This window comes from Eleginops maclovinus, chromosome 2, assembly GCF_036324505.1.
Source record: "Eleginops maclovinus isolate JMC-PN-2008 ecotype Puerto Natales chromosome 2, JC_Emac_rtc_rv5, whole genome shotgun sequence".
NCBI classification, from domain to species: domain Eukaryota; kingdom Metazoa; phylum Chordata; class Actinopteri; order Perciformes; family Eleginopidae; genus Eleginops; species Eleginops maclovinus.
This window is the reverse complement of record NC_086350.1, coordinates 13,786,059-13,805,553: the sequence shown is the minus strand read 5'-3', so window position 1 is coordinate 13,805,553 and position 19,495 is coordinate 13,786,059. Positions and strand designations below refer to the sequence as shown.

At 41.6% G+C, this 19,495-nt stretch overlaps 1 protein-coding gene across 3 annotated transcripts; it reads left to right on the top strand.

Annotated features, from left to right (window-relative positions):
* The first annotated feature begins 529 nt into the window (after positions 1 to 529).
* Positions 530 to 18,671, top strand: kcp (kielin cysteine rich BMP regulator). 3 transcript variants are annotated; one of them, XM_063897763.1, is made up of 46 exons: positions 530 to 1,096; positions 1,992 to 2,521; positions 2,755 to 2,827; positions 3,482 to 3,786; positions 3,875 to 4,043; positions 5,370 to 5,440; positions 5,542 to 5,635; positions 5,885 to 5,967; positions 6,053 to 6,146; positions 6,345 to 6,424; positions 6,512 to 6,597; positions 6,723 to 6,813; positions 7,158 to 7,257; positions 7,375 to 7,460; positions 7,720 to 7,813; positions 8,216 to 8,365; positions 8,451 to 8,557; positions 8,765 to 8,858; positions 8,977 to 9,150; positions 9,229 to 9,311; positions 9,394 to 9,487; positions 9,585 to 9,767; positions 9,901 to 10,071; positions 10,191 to 10,364; positions 10,860 to 10,942; positions 11,034 to 11,124; positions 11,200 to 11,282; positions 11,363 to 11,536; positions 11,829 to 12,008; positions 12,112 to 12,376; positions 12,598 to 12,680; positions 12,763 to 12,856; positions 12,928 to 13,101; positions 13,209 to 13,291; positions 13,775 to 13,895; positions 13,989 to 14,071; positions 14,390 to 14,489; positions 14,608 to 14,696; positions 14,959 to 15,061; positions 15,235 to 15,377; positions 15,579 to 15,751; positions 16,133 to 16,244; positions 16,328 to 16,429; positions 16,534 to 16,698; positions 16,794 to 17,094; positions 17,612 to 18,671. In XM_063897763.1, exons 1-46 carry the CDS (start codon positions 994 to 996, stop codon positions 17,830 to 17,832), a joined length of 6,312 nt encoding a protein of 2,103 aa, XP_063753833.1. In that variant the 5' UTR covers positions 530 to 993; the 3' UTR covers positions 17,833 to 18,671. The 3 variants fall into 3 exon arrangements, with proteins under 3 accessions (XP_063753833.1, XP_063753849.1, XP_063753841.1); XM_063897771.1 differs by lacking the exons at positions 530 to 1,096; positions 1,992 to 2,521 and adding an exon at positions 2,584 to 2,651; XM_063897779.1 differs by lacking the exons at positions 15,235 to 15,377; positions 16,133 to 16,244; positions 16,328 to 16,429; ... (1 more) ...; positions 16,794 to 17,094; positions 17,612 to 18,671 and having other exon boundaries at positions 14,959 to 15,082; positions 15,579 to 15,722.
* The last annotated feature ends 824 nt before the right edge of the window (positions 18,672 to 19,495 follow it).

The window sequence follows — 19,495 nt, the reverse complement described above, 5'->3', positions numbered from 1 at the left end:
CTCCAGTCTGCTGCATCCATAAAGGAAACACCTGGGCGTCCTATCATCACATCTAAAATACTACAAGACAGAGGAACACATGTCTGTCTTTCTGTGCAGCAATCTGTTGTGAAGCAGTGAAACATGACTACTTGTGTTCCCCCCGCCCTCTCTCTGTCTTTCTCTATCTGTGCATAAACACACACACACACACACACACACACACACACACACACACACACACACACACACACACACACACACAGACACACACACACACACAGAGACACACAGACACACACACAGACACAAACACACACACACACACACACACACACACACACACACACACACACACACACACACACACACACACACACACACGAGCGCTTCTGCATGGCTCCCCTCCAGCCTCCAGACCAGGTTTTAGCCGATCACCGAAACGGGGGTCTTTTGGAGTCAACACCACCAAGCAGTGATGGGTGGAGAGATGTTTTTTTCTCTGCCTGACAAAATGAGATAAAACATGGGAAGAAAAGAGTTCACCCACAGCTATCCATCTCGGACTGGAAACTAAACAAGACAAAGAAAAGTCAGTGACCTCACGCGCACTGCACACCTGAACTTTTTTGCTTGCGTGCATATTTTCTATCTCTCTCCTTCGCTCTCAATGGAAATAACAAGTGCATTGGATGATAATAACCAAGGATAGTAATTAGTAATAATCATCAAACTCTTCTCCTTTGTTATCATGGAGTGAAAGTGTGCTGTAGATATTGCCCCAGGGGGAATGTGAGTGTGGGACTGCAGAGAAGTGACGCCCTGCCTGCCTCCAGATGTTTCATGTTTCCCCCGCGCGCTCTTTGTAAAGGTCTGCTCGGAAACAGTGGAATCCTCAACGCACAGCCCAAGGTCCATGTCATCAGAATAAGGTTGAAAAAACGAGGAATACCATGCCTTATGCATAAGTAGTTTGGATCTTCGACCAGTCTTTCCATTGTTTGCGTCTGGAGAATGGAGAGCAGCAAACTGAGGAGGCTCGTGCTGCTGGAGATTCATTTACTCTGTGTCTTTGCGCTGTCTGTGCAGGGGAACTCCAGTCCAAAACACGAGAATGGTGAGTTTACTGCACTGTGTTCGGAGTTTGGTCAACATTTATGTAGGTTTACGTTGTTTATTTTGCTCTTAGACTTTTGATTTGATATGGAGATTAGACATGAGGACAAGACATATTTGACTGTGTTGCAAGTAGCAGTAAGAGTTTAAGGATACGTAAAATAAAGTTTTCTTTTCCAGCAACATATTCTCAAGTAAGTGTTTTATAGTAGCAATAACAGTTTTCGTTAAACAGTTACACACTATTACCTATAATGGTATTGTGCTATTATTATTATTATTATTATTATTATTATTATTATTATTATTATTATTATTATTATTATTATTATTAATGATAAAGTATGTGTAAGCACCATTTAATTGTTGTGTTGTAGTCAAGATCATATCAACTACTTTACATGATTTTTGGGTGGTTTAACCTTTAACCAAGCATTCAATTATATTAGCTTTGAACATGCGTAATCCTTATTTGCAAAATGACTATAGCTATAGTCATATTTAAATGCAAGTACTCAGCATTAGTCAAATTTAACCTACCTGAAGCCTCCATTAGCTTCTACCCACAACTTGGGAGCACAACATGTATCTTATCAACCAAAGCAAATGTAGCAATCTTAAAGAGTTGTATCAGATGTCCTATTGCAATAATTGAGAGGCAGACAGATGTGACTGACTGTATCATGCTGGTTTGTTGCTGTTTTGTTTGAGGTCAGTTTGGCAGCCATGTGTAACCAGCTGATGAAAGATTTCATTCTGATTTCCTTTCCTACAGACTCCCATATAACACAACCCAGAAACCATGGTGTTCTATACAGAGTATAACCTCCTGTTGAGGTGTATAATGTAAATGAGCATGTATTTTTGTCACAAGTCTCTTTTTATCTATTTCCCAGTGATCGACCTTCTGGCAGCCCTAAACATGTCCCACCACATAAGTGGTGTGACCAGGCTGCAGAGTCATGGCAGTGTGATTTACAAACTACGTCCCAGAGCTCCGTACCTGACTCTTCCACCTGAATATTCCAAATTGTTGTTCTCCAACCTTCAGGGTAGCATGGGGGTGCATCTGGTTGGTCATCAGGCACCAGGCTCAACTGCGACTCTTCTGTCTCTCTCCTCTGCATCCTCACCTGTTTTTGAAATCATCTCTTCCACCCTCAATAACACACTACATTTGGACTACCGAGTTGGAGGAGGAGCTCGGGGCCTTTTAAGTGTTGAGTTCCCCGGGAGAAACCCCTTCACAAGGGAGGAGTGGGTACAGTTGGCTGTGAGCCTGGAGACAGATAGACTGGTATTTTTTGTACAGTGCCAAGAAGCTGTGGTCCTACCAATAAAAAGTGAGAGAATCAACCTGGAACTGCCTCAAGATGTTGTTGTCAATCTGGCCAGCACAGCAGGAAAGAGAGACAGCAAGTTTAGTGTGAGTTCTGCAAACATACTCACACACTGACAAGCCCACTTGCAGTTCTGCGTAATCACAACAAAGTTTGAAATATCAAAGAAACAGCAACATAACAGCCTTTGGAGCTATGTAACTTTGTGTCCTAAATGTAAGCCAATACTTCTGCAAAACTAACATTTACATATCATATGTTCCATGTCAATTCAATGCACTAAGTATGTGAGGATTTCTATGTTTCTTTATGAATGCAGGGATATTTGAAGGTGGCAGAGATTTCAATGAAATCGTATCTAAGGCGACCATGGCTTTGTGACAATGTTACAGGTAAAAAAATATAATCTATGCCAAAACTGTAAATCATTTTCTTTGTTACTTTCGAAGTTTTGTTTTGTTGAACAACCCTTTAATTATTAACATTTTACTAGGGATCTTGGATTAATTTCTTTAAAAAAGTATTTGTGTATATGCACACTTTGGAGCACTCACTGTTTGTCTCTACATGAATATCTATATATTTTAGTAAGTAACAGCATGCTGAAAAGCAGACACTGCAGAATGTATGCCAGAGGCTGCAGTGTCATCCCTCTCTCATTTCCTATTTCTCCATTCTTTCTCTTTATTGCTGTCACAAATAATTCAATATGTTATGACAACTCTTGTACTGGGAGACATGTCACATATTTTGTCAGTGAACTGGCCATAAACAGTTATATAAACAATGAAATAACTGATCAAATGTATGTTGCAAAACCTAAAACTCATTACTGGGACTACCATTGTTTATGTGCACTAGATTATATCTTGTGGCCTGAAGGTTTGTTTGTTTATTGCTTCTCAGTGTGGGTCCTCATCTTAACGGTGTCTTTCCAAGATGTTTTTTTAGGCTCAGAACTTGTTCTTTTATTCATTCAGGCATTATTCAGGACTCCTATAGACCTATTCCTATTCTCCTACTGAACTGCTGCTTTTCCCTTCCAGATGCGCTTCCTCCCTCTCAGTCCGCAGATGGCCATAGCTCAGATTCTCCAACTGACAGGAGTCGAATATTCCAGCAGACCGCATCCCCCAATAATCCTAAAACAAGCCGCAGGCCAATAGACCAAACCAACCATTATCACCAGGACGTCCAGAGTGACCAGCTGCACAGAGGTGTGGTGCTGGGGCCCCCGGGATCTCCTCAAGGGGTGAAGTCTGTTTCTCAGGCACAGAAAGATGACAAGCTGAAGAGGCTGGAGAAAAGAATGGAGGAATTGGCTCGTATGGTGGACATGCTCAAAACTGAAGTATGCATTGCACTTTCCCTGATAAAACATGGATGTCAAGTGATATACACTTCAAGTTACATGACATGGCATATTTGTTGTTCTACAGAATTCAAACCTACAGTCACGCGTGCAATACCTGGAGGGATGTGAGTGTGTGAGGCAGCGATGTGTGTGGGAGGGCCGCGAGGTAGATGATGGCCAGCATTGGCAGATTGACCTCAACACTGTGTGTACGTGCACATCTGGAAAGGTCACATGCCAAGCCAAAATCAAAGGTAAAAATTACTTCTTTTTTTTTCTCACACTTACAAAAACACCCAACATATACCAATGATTTTGGCACAATCTCCACAACCTTAAACTAAAACACATTCCACTGGTGCATAGTAGCTAGTCTGCAGAACGCCATCCCTCTTCCACACCCTTATCTGTCTAACCCATGTCAAAGTGGAGACGCATGTTTTTTCTTGACCTCTGACCCCACTGGGTTTCACTGCTACTATCCCCCCAACCCCCAAGGACCAGTGTGTCGGAGACAGCTGAGCTTTTGAGTAGTTTTAGAGTTCCTTGTTATTGTATGGTTATACAGTTACGTTAATAAAGGTAACTGGGTGCAACTGCCTTTCTTAATGGAGTGATAATAACACGTGGGAGTTTAGTTAATGTTGGTCTTTCTCTCTTCGCCTCTCTTATGGTGCACATATTCACCTTCAATGTACAACACATGTGTCAAAAAAGCCCACTGACCCCTTTCTTATCCCCCTCAAGTACTTTCTTTGTCACTGTCTTTGCCTTTTCATTCATCTTCCCCTTAATTGTTTCTGCATGTAGGCCAGAAGTCTCCAATGGCACCCAGTTGATGCACACTTTCAGACTCCCACTCCCACTCCCACTCCCACACACATACACACACACACACACACACACACACACACACACAAACACACACTTTGATCTTATGCATGCTTGGCTTACCAGAGGAAATGCCTGACTGGCACAGTAGGCAGCCTCACAAGCCTCTCTCAAACTCTGTGATTATTGCCCTCTCGCACACAAACTCATTGTCTCTGTCCTTTGGAGAGTTGTCATTAAAATAATTATATTCTGAAATATCCAAGCTAAGCGATAATAGTTAATGAGCTCCTTAAAAGCCTTTGATGAAACAAAATTTGATATTTTACTCCTCAGTGTTTGGTATTTTCTAAACTGTAAACAATTTAATTTTTCAGCAAAATAACTTAAACAGCCACAGAATGGGGAAGTTATGATATATTTCTCCGATCGTAAATCTCTTCCAGAGTTAATAGACTTGCTGGTTGTAGTCTGTTTTACGGCTGGAAGGCTGCAGGCAATTGTGGTTAAAGTTACGGCCCATAAAATATACTGTGTGTGAGAGCGAGCACATGTACATTACATCAGAACCACGCTGCACTGTCATCACTGGAAAGAGAGCAGAGCCAGATGTTTCCAAGTGACCGAGAACAGAGAAAAGTCAAAGACAATTTGGATGGACAAACCAACAGGGACCACCTGTGACTTCGACATTCCTGTGTTATTATTAAACTATCAGTTTGCACTTATAACTCCTGTCTCCTCTTCAGACTGTGAGCCGGATGGTACAGTTCATAATGTGTCCTACAGTAGAGATGGTTGTCAGACATGTACGTGTGAGGTGAGTATATTAATTTTACATATGCTGTGAACCTAAACAACTACTCTGCACTTCCCCTGTTTATCGTATTGTCTCACATCTGTGTCGCTTCGTGCAAACAGGGATGTGATAAGGAATGCATTCCTGAACACTGCCCTTCACTGGACTGCACACACAAAGAGACAGTACCAGGACACTGCTGCCAGCGGTGCAGAGGTAAGGACACAATAAAATTCTGTACACAATAATGTTTATAACTGAAATAAATCTAACGCAAAATATTAAATGTGCCTGTATACAAAAAAATGGTATTCCAAACAATTAACTGGAGTCAAAGTATATCTTGGTTGTTTGAAAAGGACATGTGTCCAACTGTCTCAAATATATTGCAATTTGTTTTATTTGCATGAATAGATTGAAAATTAGTCTTTCCAAAAAAAACATTTTTATTTATTGCCTTTGCAGGCTGCATCCATTCTAGTGTCCAGTATGATCATGGAGCCAAATGGAGGCCGGCAGACAATCCCTGTGATGTCTGCTACTGTTTGGTGGGTCTGATTCTGACTGACTGTTTAACCATCCATCTTTTCTGTCATCTTCATCTGTGTTGACATTGTCCTCTCCTCTCACCAGGAGGGTCATGTTCGCTGTGAGACTGAGCAGTGTAACACCCCATGTAAAAACCCAGCTGCTCCCCCACCCAATACCTGCTGTCCAGTTTGTCAAGGTGTGTTCCTTCGCTTCATTGTAGCAGTGTTGGGTGTCAACAGTTAACTGCAGCGTCTTGCGTGTGTGTGTGTGTGTGTGTGTGTGTGTGTGTGTGTGTGTGTGTGTGTGTGTGTGTGTGTGTGTGTGTGTGTGTGTGTGTGTGTGTGTGTGTGTGTGTGTGTGTGTGTGTGTGTGTGTGTGCGTGTGTGTGTTGTAGGCTGTGGTGTGAACAGTCGGGACTTTCATAACGGAGCTGTGATCCCTACTGAAGACCATTGCCAAGAGTGCACATGTGTGGTATGTCGTTGATCCCGTTATTCCTTATCAAACTTCAATATGTAGGTGATTTGTCAAGTTGATCCTCATAATACCTTTCGCCTCCAGAATGGAAATGTGGCTTGTTCCCAACTTCCCTGTCCTGTCTTGTCTTGTCGAAACCCTGTGCATCGTGCTGGAGACTGTTGCGCACGGTAACCAACCTGCCTAATCTGTTTAAAGCTTGCATCATTGCATCCTTATCCGCTGCCTTTTTTCAAGACAGCTAAAACGTTAACACAGGTTTTAAATATATATGTTTGGTGTATGTGACCTTTAGGTGTGAGCAGTGTGAGTATGAGTCCTTGGTCTATGTGGATGGACAGAAGTTCCCCTCCAGGAGAGACCCCTGCCTCCAGTGCCGCTGCTCTGTGAGTTCAGTCGGAGATTTTCATTTATTTTTAATTTATGTTCATATGACTGGACTGATGATGTGTTTGCGAGGTTTGGTGACCCAGGGGTTTAAAGACAACATGTCAAAGCCTATTGAAACTTCAGAAATGAATGTTATTAAAGTAGCAAATCGTATTAAGTGTGATAATTAAGGTGGGGTTTTAGTAGTGAAAATGGCCAAGATGCTGATGCATCTGCAATAAACTAATTTGGACTAATATATTGAGGCAGATTTATTATTGAGCTGTATAATCAGGCCACTGACTGTTAACCTTTTCCAACAGTATGACAAATTTAATCCCTTCTCTTATTTACCTGTTAGGGAGGTGAAGTGTCTTGTGAGCGTAAGGATTCATCATGTCCCACACTACACTGCAACCATCCAGCTAAACACAAAGGAGAGTGTTGTCCCACATGTGATGGTCAGAATTTCCTTATGTTTGTCAGATTTATTTTGCCTATTGCATGTTGTCTTCCAATTTGAATATTTCTGTTCAAACTCTAGCCAACATAACTAGAGTTTGTATTTGTTTCCATAGAATGTGAGTACGACAGAAGAGTGTACGCTGATGGAAAAGTGTTCATCCCTGCTGGAAGTGGACCCTGCCTGCAGTGCAGGTGTAAGGCAAGTCTGTGCGGTGTATGCAGGAAGACCGTTGTGAAACTTTGAGGATTTTCGTCTAAAGCGTTTCAGTTTAATATTTGTATTGTCTTTACTCACAAAAATAGATCTTCTTACTTCATGTCATCAAAAAATGACAGTTTTTTTCACTTTCTTTTGGATGTTAGAGCACAATATAATACTATAGCTGTTAGGGTTCTGTATGCTCATATAACTTGAATTATACTGCAGTCATAATGTTTTCATATGGTTTCTGTTATAGGGTGGAAATGTTATTTGCCGTGAAGAAAAGTGCCCTCCTGTCCAGTGCTCTAACCCCATTATAGACCCACATCTCTGCTGTCCAATATGCAAAGGTAACACACACATGGTTGCCGCTCATCAATAAGCGCTGCAACTCACAATAATGTCCTCTATTGAATAATCTCTCCAACGTTTTCTCAATTAATGAATACATTATTTTGTCTACTTGGTCCCACAGCCCAATAGGATGTCTTCAAATGTCTTGTTTTAATTAACCAATAGTCCAATGCTAAATGTATTCAGTTTACTATCATTGCACAAATTCATTTTTTAAATATTTATGTTTGAGAAGCTGGCAGCATGATGTTTTTAATTTTTAATTTTTAATGAATACATATTAAATAATGTTTTCAAAATAATGGCCAATTGTTTTTTATGTCAACTGCCTAATTTGATTAAAAGACTAATCATCGCAGCTCTAGAATACATGACAGCTCCTCTTTTCATCACTGTAGCGTGTGTGTTGGAGGGACTGGAATATGAGGAAGGCTCTAAATGGCAACCTGAGGGTCCATGCTCCAGCTGCTCCTGTGTGAATGGAGAGACAAGGTGTACCCACACACAATGCCCCCCAACCGAATGCCTGCATCCCAGCAAGAACACAGGTACAGTAAGAGCGAGTGCGTATGAGCTTTGCTTAAACGCAGGTGACCGTGTAACATTGGTACACTGTCTCTTTCATCTCCCTAGGCTCCTGTTGTGCAGTGTGTGAAAGCTGCACCTACAATCATCGTATCTATAGCAACGGACAGAGGTTCACCAACCCTGACCATCCCTGCAACATCTGCACATGTCAGGTGAGCGTGTCTGCATACACATTTTACACTCTATTTTACCTATCATTGTTTACAATGATGTGTTTAAATCTCCATTCGTATGTGTTTTAGAAGTTTATGGTTTCCAAAGTCTGAATTGAATTGAGAAATGAATATTTTAGATCTTTTGCAGATACTGCATGACAACAAGCCAAGTTTAAAGCTTACGTGCCTTTTTGTCTTCCTCAGCATGGTAGTGTAGAGTGTGAGAGAAGACCTTGTCCCCCACTCAACTGTTCCAACTCATACACACCACCTGGAGAGTGCTGCCCTAAATGTCCAGGTGCTAAACCTCAGACACAGATATCATGAATCAAGTAGCACACAGTGTTTGAATTATATAATTATATTATACCGTCAGTCATCTAGATATAAAGTCTATGTGTTTAAATCTTTCCCAGATTGTGCCTTTGAAAACCGCATATTTGTAGATGGAGAGGCTTTTCCTAACCCTGTGAGTGTGTGTGAGGAGTGTAAATGTGTAAGCGGTCAGATTGACTGCCACCAAGCACAATGCCCCCATCCGCACTGTAACGCGCCTCTTCCTGGAACATGCTGTCAGAACTACTGCAATGGTGAGAAAACAGGAATCCTCTATCTGGAATACAAGTACATTTAACAAATGAAATATACACTACATTCATCTGCATTAGGCTGCAGCTACGCTGGAAAAGAGTATCCCAATGGACAGGAGTTTCCCCATCCTACTGACTCGTGCAGGACTTGCAGCTGCATAGTAAGAAAATCATAATGACCTACCTTTCCTTTAATCTCCTTGGATTTTTATTTGTATTTTATATGTGTTGTGTTTTTTGTAGAATGGGAATGTCCAGTGTCTGATGAAGAGGTGTCCTCTGCTGTCGTGCTCAAATCCAAATGTGCTGCCAGGAGACTGCTGCCCCCAGTGTCCTGGTAAGGAAGTTAAAGAAATGCACTTACAGTACATTTGGTCCATTAACCAACCGTTGATAAGGCATATAGTTGATTATTTTCACTGATATTCCCTCAGCTCCTCCATTGGACTGTGTATATGAACAACAGTCATACAGACACACTGAGCGGTTTTACTACCCGACTGACAGCTGTCAATCATGTGCCTGCACCAATGGGGCGGTTCACTGTCAGCGCAAGACATGCCCCTTTGCTCCGTGTTCTCACCCCATCACACAGCAGTGCTGCCGGACTTGCGAAGGTACATTTTCTCCAACCAAGATAGTTTGGATATCTAGTAGTTTGGGTCAGTTTGGATCAAGCAACTGACACAACTGTTCACAAAAGAAACTGTACTTTTTTTCATGTTTCAATATGTTCCATTCTGTTTGCAGGCTGCCTGTATGAGAGTCGAGAGCGAGCTAATGGGGAGTCATGGGATGATGCATCAGACCCATGTAAAGTATGTGTCTGTCGTGAGGGCTCTGTCCACTGTGAGAGGAAGCGATGCCCCCCGTCCAACTGTAACCATCCCGTCCAGAGACAGTGCTGCATGTCCTGTGAGGGTGAGTGAATATCCCAATTACTGAATATCCTCCACAGACATCTCTCAAAGGTTTTTGCTGGGAACTATTTTCCTGTGGTTTTCACGAAGATATCTTAATCTCCCATTTTGTACTTGCAGGCTGCATGTTTCATGGAAAAGAATACCCTGATAGCACTGAGTTTGCTGATGATAAAGACCCCTGTGGTGTATGTCACTGTTACGGAGGCGATGTTATCTGCACCAAGACACCCTGTTATGGAGAGTGCAGCCACCCTTACAAACCACCCAGAGAATGCTGTGGAGAATGTGAACGTACGTAAAGTCAGAATCAAACTCTTTCCACATTCTTTGTTTTAAAGAAAAGCTTTTCTCATAAATCAATCACTCCAACAATGTTACCTTTAATTCTCCAAGGAAACTTAATTTTTTTCCAAAAATTGAGCAATGTCTTGATGAATTAATGCAGAACTATTTCAAAACATCTGTTTTTGTCAATTTGTCACTCAACTTGTGTTTCAATTTCCAGTTGTATTCTCGCTAATTCACATCTTGTTCAACCTTAATTCTAACACTTCCGCATAAACAATCATGCAACTGTCGATGGCGAAAATGGGTCAAGTGTAATTGTCAAGTAGTAAGAAAACAACAGGATAAATCGGACTTGGATTACACTGCACTGCAGCATTTTGTTAACAAATTGTGATAGAGTAATCCTGTTAAACTCAGCCCATATTTAAGGACTCTTCGTTGTGCAGATGATCATTTTGGGGATGAAGTGTTTCTTAAATGTCTGTCTTTATTTGAAAGGCTGTTTCTATAATGGTGCAGTCCTGTCTACTGGTCAGTCAATCCCTGACCCAGGAAACCTCTGCTCTGAATGTACCTGCCAGGTAGCATCAACACACACAAGCACACACATACATACACATATTCCTGCCGGTCGATCTCTTTGGGCAACGTGTTATGTTCATCCTCCTACAGAGCGGTTCAGTGCGATGCATGAAAAAGTCATGTCCAGCAGCCCGCTGTCGTCACCCTGTCACGAACCCATGTGGCTGCCCTGTCTGTGATGGTAACCAGCATACAACACATTACAGTTCATGACATGAGGAGTAAGTTAATACTCAATATTTCACTCTGTGTGTAGGTTGTCAGTTCCAAGGTGTGACTTATGTTGATGGACAGATCCTTCCAGGAGGAGAGGGAGGATGCCAGGACTGCACATGCTCAGTGAGATGGGAGAAGGGCTTCATTAAGTTTTGGGACTCACCATTACAGCTGCTGTACCTCTCATGTTTTCTTTTCCACAGAGAGGGGAAGTAGTGTGTACTCAGAGAAGATGCAATGCCGTTTCATGCTCACACCCAGCTCTGGATGACTGTTCATGTGGACAGTGTGATGGATGTGACTTTAATGGTCGAGGCTGTTTCAATGGAGAAAGATTCCCACATCCTTCAGATCACTGCCAGCTCTGCTCCTGTCTGGTACTACTAACATACATATTCTATTTGTATCATGTAGACTTTTCTCATTGTTAAAACCTGAAAAAAAAATTATAAGATAATCCAAGCAATGTTGTGTGGTGGTGGTGGAGTTTCCCTTTATTCACATCTCCCTGACCCTGTGAAAAGCACTTATATGTTTTGCATATTGAGTATGAATAACATAGCTACCACTCCATCATGTATTCATCTTCAGATGTTTGTAAGGAATATGACCGATCCTGTAAAGGAAGTGTTTTCAACCTCAATTTGATGTGTGCGTTTCTCTGTATAGAATGGTGGTGTGGTGTGCATGCATGTGTCTTGTCCGAGTGTTTCCTGTGTGCGCCCAGTGACCCCTCCTGGGGAGTGCTGCCCTGTCTGCACAGGGGTTTGTCTTTATCGGGGGAAAGAGTATCAGTCCGGCTCTTCCTTCACCTCGCCCTCTGATTCCTGCTCGTCATGCTCCTGTCTGGTCTGTCATGCATTTTTTCAGAATTTTGCGATTTATTCCATCCCTCCTGATTTTCAGTTTTTACAACTTTTTGTTTTTCCCCTTTTTCCTCTCCTGCGATTAGAATGAGGCGGTGAACTGTCAGAAGAGACCTTGTCCTGTCCGGTGCTCCCACCCGGTCCCTTCAGATACCTGCTGCCCAGTCTGTGACTCCTGTCTGTATGAGGGGGTCGTCCACTCTCACAGTCACACCTTCACGGCTTCCTCCAACCCTTGCCAGCGCTGCACTTGTGTCAGAGGCACCGTCACCTGTGTGCCCCTAGGCTGCCCGCCTACACCCTGTTTCCGACCAGTTACCAAGCCAGGACAGTGCTGTCCTGAGTGCACAGGTACTATGAGTCCAGTAAAATGTTTAACTGAAGCAAATTTGAGGCCCTAATATTTATTTTAAATTAACCCACTTTAAATTTAGTGACTCATTTTTTAAACAGGCACGTTTAAGCACAAATCAAAACATGATACATGAAAACAAACGATATCCCTCTGAACAACATCTGATTGACATATCTCTTTTTCCTTGTCTTTGTCTCTGTCTCTGTCATTGTCTCAGTTTGTATTCTTGATGGACAGGAGTTCACTGACGGGCAGATATGGACCCTGAGGTCAAACCACTGCTCCACCTGCTCCTGCCAGGTCTGACTCCTCCAGTTCTGTCTTTTTCCATCATGTCAGCACTTTCCTGATGTTTAAGTGCTAATCAATGTGAGTCCTGCAGGCTGGTGAGGTGCAGTGTGCGTCTCCTGAGTGTCCCAAGCTGCCTTGTATGCATCAGATTACCGATCCAGGAGCCTGCTGTCCTCGCTGCAGAGGTAAATATATATCTTAAAATAATAATGACAGAAAGAAATAGTACTGTCAAGTGATTACATTTTTTTCCCAGGTTGTATGTATGGAGGAGAGGAGCATACCGAGGGCAGCAGCTGGTTTGCAGACTCCACTCCCTGCATGACGTGCATGTGTGTGGATGGGGTGACCACCTGCTCAGAAGTCCGCTGTCTTTCTCCCTGCATCAACTTCATCAGCGTGCCCGGGGAGTGCTGTCCTGTGTGTGCTGGTAAGAAAAAGTGAAGGTCCACGGCACAAAGGCTACATGTTTCAAATTAGAATATTCATTTGTTTTGGTGCTTGATAATATCAAATGATTGTTGAATTTTTTAATAGACTGTTTATTTGAGGGCAGAGTGTACGGTCCAGGTGACAGTTTTCATCCAGCCGATGACCCCTGCCAGATCTGCACATGTGAGGTACGTTTCATACACAACTGAACTACTGGTTGTGTCATTTTCATGTCAAACTTTGTGGTTATATTGATTTTTTTATTGGTTAATACAAATATGTAGTTAATAAATCATTAACAAAATTGTGAAAAAAGTCCATCACAAGTTCCCAGAACTCAATGTTTTGAAACCCAAAGATTTCTCTATTTTACAAAAAATTAAAACCCATAATCCTCACATTTTAGGCTGGAACCACATAGTATTTCCTCTTTTTTTTAAATACACAACTTAAATGATTAATTAACTACCCTACTGTTGTCTCAGATTTATGTTCTGCTAATTAATTTATAGATAACTGAACTTTTTGTTTTAGGTCCTTTGATAATAAAGGTAAAAGTAGTAGTAATAGAGATAGCTATGGAAGATCCAGAGGTTATAGTGGTTGTTGTAGTTGTTGAAAGTAATATTATTATATTGGTAGTTATAACCCAACCTATGCATGTGTCCCAGGTGATGCCGGATGGAGAGCAACATCTGAAGTGTTACAGAAAGCAGTGTCCCAGTCTGGTCGACTGCCCCAAGAGCAACATCTTGTTCTCTGGACCAGACTCCTGCTGTCCTGTCTGTGCACGTCAGTACTAAACCGCCTTTTGAATTTATTTTAATTTTTATTTAACTTATCTGCATTATCACTGATCATTGGAACTTTTTTGTGTTTGTTTAGAGCCTCTCAGTAACTGCACTTCTGCACTGATTGGTAACGAGGTCTCTGCGACGGATGATCCTTGTTTTACCTGCCAGTGCCAGGTACTGCAGCAAAAACACTTAGCTCAGGCTGTGTTATGAATACAGTGTGTCAGGAAAAAGATGCAATAAGTGAATTGTGAGTCAGTTTGCAGCTGAAGGAAGACAATGACACTGACACAGCATGTTATTGCCTGACATGAAAACATGTATGCAGCCACAATTGAGCTGTAGAAATATCATCTGTACGAATCATCTGTAGGAAATCAAGTACAATTTTCAGTCATGATTAGTTTGACTCCTCTGCACCTTGAGATTTAAGTTGTTGGTGATTATTTAATTACAATCAACATACCATGTGATTCTGTGTCTGTAATTTAGGACTTGACATGGACCTGCTTACACCAAAACTGCCCTCCACTCACTTGCCCTTATAATGAACAGTTTAATTCTCCAGACTCATGCTGCCCTGTGTGTAAAGGTGAGATAATACCATCTTTCCATTCCCTATTGTCTGCTTGCAGTGCCTTTTAAAACAATGAAGTCTTACTGGCATTAAAACATTCAACATTGTGATGCTTCTCCTGTGTTTCATACAGATTGTGTGATAGAGGGTCAGAACAGACACGTGGCGAACGGCAGCAGCTGGACAGACAGTGATGACGACTGCGTCACATGTACCTGTATCGTGAGTCGTACAGAAATACTTGCAATGATTTTACTAATGACTGTAAGATTTAAACTTTTAAAACTATTTGGCTTGATAAATATATTTCAAATTTAACACCGGTTGAAGTTTTAAATTATAACTCAAATCCAATAGAAAATAGTTAAGTCCTACTAAAGAACGCTTCATTGATTTGGAGGCGTAGAAGCTACTTCATTCGTATTGTATCTATTCAGACCATGTACCTCGGAACAAACCTGTTCTTCCTGTGTTTCATCCTTAGTTGGGCTATATTGAGTGCAGCATTGAAGAGTGTTTACCTGAAGTTTGCCTGAATGACCAGAAGAGAGTGAAGATTCCTGGGAAATGCTGCTATGAATGCCAAGGTATCCTGGCCATCCAATAAAGTGAGCTTAAAATACTGTACTATTCTGCTAATTTTAACATTTGTGTGTGTGTGTGTGTGTGTGTGTGTGTGTGTGTGTGTGTGTGTGTGTGTGTGTGTGTGTGTGTGTGTGTGTGTGTGTGTGTGTGTGTGTGTGTGTGTGTGTGTGTATAGACTCAGGAGCATCGTGTTTGTACCAGGGAACAGTGTATCACGCTAGCGAACAGTGGCAGGTGGATGAGTGCACTGGCTGTACGTGTGTGTCTGGAGATGTACACTGTCACAGTGAACGCTGCCCTCCCCTCACCTGTGCAACAGTCAGTACAACAAACAAACACACAAGTCTTCATCATCTGCAGTGTTGCCATAATGCCTCATTATTCTCTGTGTTTGTGTGTGTGTGTGTGTGTGTGTGTGTGTGTGTGTGTGTGTGTGTGTGTGTGTGTGTGTGTGTGTGTGTGTGTGTGTGTGTGTGTGTGTGTGTGTGTGTGTGTGTGTGTGTGTTTGTTTGCCCTCAGGATGAGATGCCAGCCATTGTACCGGGTTTGTGTTGTCCTCACTGCCTTCCTCGTCCAGCCACCTGCATTGCCTTCGGCGACCCTCATTATCGCACCTTCGATGGCCGCATGCTGCACTTCCAGGGAGCGTGCACATACATCCTGGCACAGGACTGTGAAGGTGGAGACTTCAGGTGAGTGGGTCAACATGGTAGTTCTTTATGGAAGTAAACAGGTTCAGTCAAATACTTCTCTATTTGTCGGCCCTGTAAAAAAATCCTTTTAATTGAATGATCTGATAAACAAAAAAATCATCCTCGTTTAAACTGCTTAGTTAAAATACAAGTTAAGACCACAACCATTTAAACTAGGGGTCAGAATTGTTTGTTTTAAGAGTTCAGTTTCTAAATGAGGGAAGGGGTTTAATGCATATTTCTTATTATACAAAATGTGATGGCATGTAGGAAAGGAAAACAAAACATCAATCAGCATGACATTTCAATAACCATAAAAACATTTAATAAAAGACAAATATTCTTTATGCCCTGCTAAATCACTCCTTCTTGTTTGATCAGTATTCATGCCACTAACGATGATCGTGGGCGTAAAGGAGTTTCCTGGACTAAAGAGGTGACTGTGTTTATCGGAGACGTCACAGTGCAGCTACTCCAGGACTGGGTTGTGAAGGTTTGTGTGGACAGTTACTGCAAATTATTTCTGTATAGTTATGTGTTTGTTATGCATCTACTCAGCCATTTTCTACTCTTCAGGTGAATGGGGACATTGTGACTTTGCCATTCCTTAGAGAACCATACATCTATGTAGAACGACAAAGCAACACTATCTTACTCAACACTAACATCGGCCTCAAGGTACAGTATTTGTATTTCATCTTTTGTCTATTTGTATAAGCTGATTGGAAAAAATTTGAGTCCCAGTTTTTTTCACACAGTTATGCTTGCTGGTCCCCCTTTAGGTTCTGTGGAGTGGCCGCTCACATCTGGAAGTGAGTGTGCCTGGATCCTATAAGAGCCACACGTGTGGCCTGTGTGGAAACTTCAACAACTACTACCAGGATGACCTCCGCATGCCTAGCGGACGGATCAGCCTATCAGAGTCTGACTTTGGCAACAGCTGGAGGGTAAAATAAAAACAAGAGAGACCTAGGAAAAAAGTAAAATTGTCATTCAAAACAAGACTTTTATCTGCATGCAAATAAAACAACTGTCATTTTAGGTCACAAACGGTAGCCACTCCCTCTCATCCTGTCGCCCCGGCAAGGATGTGGACCCCTGTAAAGAAGCAGGCTACCAGGCCAAGAAGGGGGCTAACGCTCGCTGCAAGGTGCTGAAGTCTGCAGTCTTTAAGCCGTGCCATCGTGTGGTGCCTCCTGAGCCGTGGTACGGCGCCTGTGTGTATGACCTCTGTGCCTGCGGGGCCAACACTGAAGAGTGTCTGTGTGACACACTGGAGGCCTACGCCAGTCAGTGCAGTGAGGCCGGAGTCATCCTGCAATGGAGGAGCCCATCTCTGTGTGGTGAGGAAAAGAAAAAAGATCCTGATGACACCCTTTCTTAATCAGCTTTTTACTATGAGCAGTGGGAAACAATCAGTTTGACAGTGAGCAGTTAATTGAGATTACATCTATGAGTCATATTTGTATCATTGCTTTTGCGAAGAGGGTTATGCAAGTAGAAAGATAATTCTGTCCTCATTGACAATGTTATCAGGAAACACATCATTTTCAAACCAAGTTTTAAACACTTTTTGTGTAAACATTAATAAATAAAAGGCGTGATGAATAAGAATTTTACTATACGCACTTGCAGTTAAATAATATTCATAATCATTTATTTTTCTAATCTCAAAACATACTTGTTGACTCATGCTCTGTTTTTGATCAAAATCTCAAAGTCCTCCTGCTCCTGTTGTACACTGCTCAGTCCTTCACAACTATTAAGGCTCTAATAATACAAATTGGCAGTTGAACTCATCACAGTTGAAGCTGTCACAGTGTCTCACATTGTTTTTTTCCTTGTCACTGTCTTTCGCAGCTGTGGGCTGTCCAGTGGAGAGGGGCTTTGTGTTTGACGAGTGCGGCCCCCCCTGTCCTGTAACCTGCCTTAACGCTGACGTACCTCTCGGGGTGATAGAGAGCCACTGCTTCAAGCCCTGTGTCCCTGGCTGCCAGTGTCCTGCTGGTCTGGTTCTACACAACAACTACTGCATACAGCCAGAAAAGTGCCCCAAGATCATTCATGATAAACCCCTGTAATTCTTTGAACTGCTCACTATCGAATGGACCCACACTCACACATGCACTGCCGCCTCTAACAATCTTCAATCCAAACAAGGACTGCAGAAGCCTCTGTTACTGTATACTGAATTTTAAAATGGAAAAACAGATGAACCTCCATGACCTGTGGATTTAAAATAGGTAAATCACTGCATTTTAGCGTTTTTTAATCAACGTTTTTGTTTTGTTACATGTAGCACTGAATATTTATACTTCACAAGGATTTGATGTTTTAATTTCACATGATCGATAATATTGTCCCTACTTGTTCTGTTTTACACATGATTTTGTCCACAGCCTTCAGATTATTTCAACAGTATTATTTACTACTTTGATAGTTCATACGCCTCATACTCTCAGGTACTCTTTGTGTCGCTTTTCTTTGTACGGATAAACAAAAACGTCACTAATATTTTTGCTAATGAATTTCTACTCAAGCTGATTTCCTATGAGGTTCCCTTGAATTAAATAAGTCATTTGTCCACTTACATAGGAGGAGGTGTGGAATTGTAACATTTCTAATCAAATAATCACTACAGGTTAGCTTAATTTGCAAAAATGTGACCATAAATTTAAACTTATATCGAGAATAATGTTTCAAATAATAAATGAATAAGGTATGATTATACACTAGGATTGAATGTAGCAGTTCTTTAATCAAAGTTTCTCTCAGTGAACAGCTGCTTATAAAGATCACATAGTGTAATTCTTGTTGTATGTTCCTGTTTTTTGATAAATAATACCAATTACATGTCCCTTTCTCAAGTAATTTCTTATTAACTTGCAGACCCATAAAATAAAGTGTTACCATGAACTTACCAGTAGGATCTGTGATCATTTATATGATGTATGCCACAGGCAAAATAATATACCATTTCACTTTTCAGACAGGTGTAATGTGCAACATGGTCATGTCTCATATTTCTCCCTCTGACAGATAAACTGTCACTTTTGTTGCTTGGTAACCTGATACAGCTGTTGTCCAGAAGACAGCTGTATCTATAGCAACAGCCTGTATAATTTATCAGTTCACAGTGGTGAAAACATGGAGCAGGTAAGCTGTTTTGATGTTGGGTTAGAACTGCATCTGTTTTCTTTGTGTGTGTGTAAACTAGAACTGACCTTTTTGCATTTTTTTGTAGGATTGTATCGCCGGTCTGTACCGATCCCTGGGTATGTCTGTTGGAGCAGAGTTTTCCTCTGAAGAGTTGAGTCTCCTCTACTTCAAAGTGTTTCATTTTCCCTCCAACACTGATGAAGCACATGTGGCCATGAAGAAGGTAGAAACTTAGTCCTTTTTTAAACAAGAAAGAGGATCTCGTTTCATCAAATGTTCATTCGTCATTATGGGATATTTCTCTGTGCCTCTGTGTCTGTTTCAGATTGCAGGAGGTTATAGTAATGGGTCTTGTCTTGGTGAAAATGTGTTGGATGTTCTGCTAGAAATGGAAAAGGAGAGAGAAAAGAAGGAAAAGGTTGTCATTCATTTGGTTTGCTTTTACTAAATTTCACTATGATATTGTTTCGTCATCTCTACTAGCTAAGTGTCAACTTTGTTATCTGCAGCTCTACTGGGACCTCCAGCTGGTGAATGTTGGAAATCTCAACACTCTTTATATGATGGACAAACCAGTTATTATTG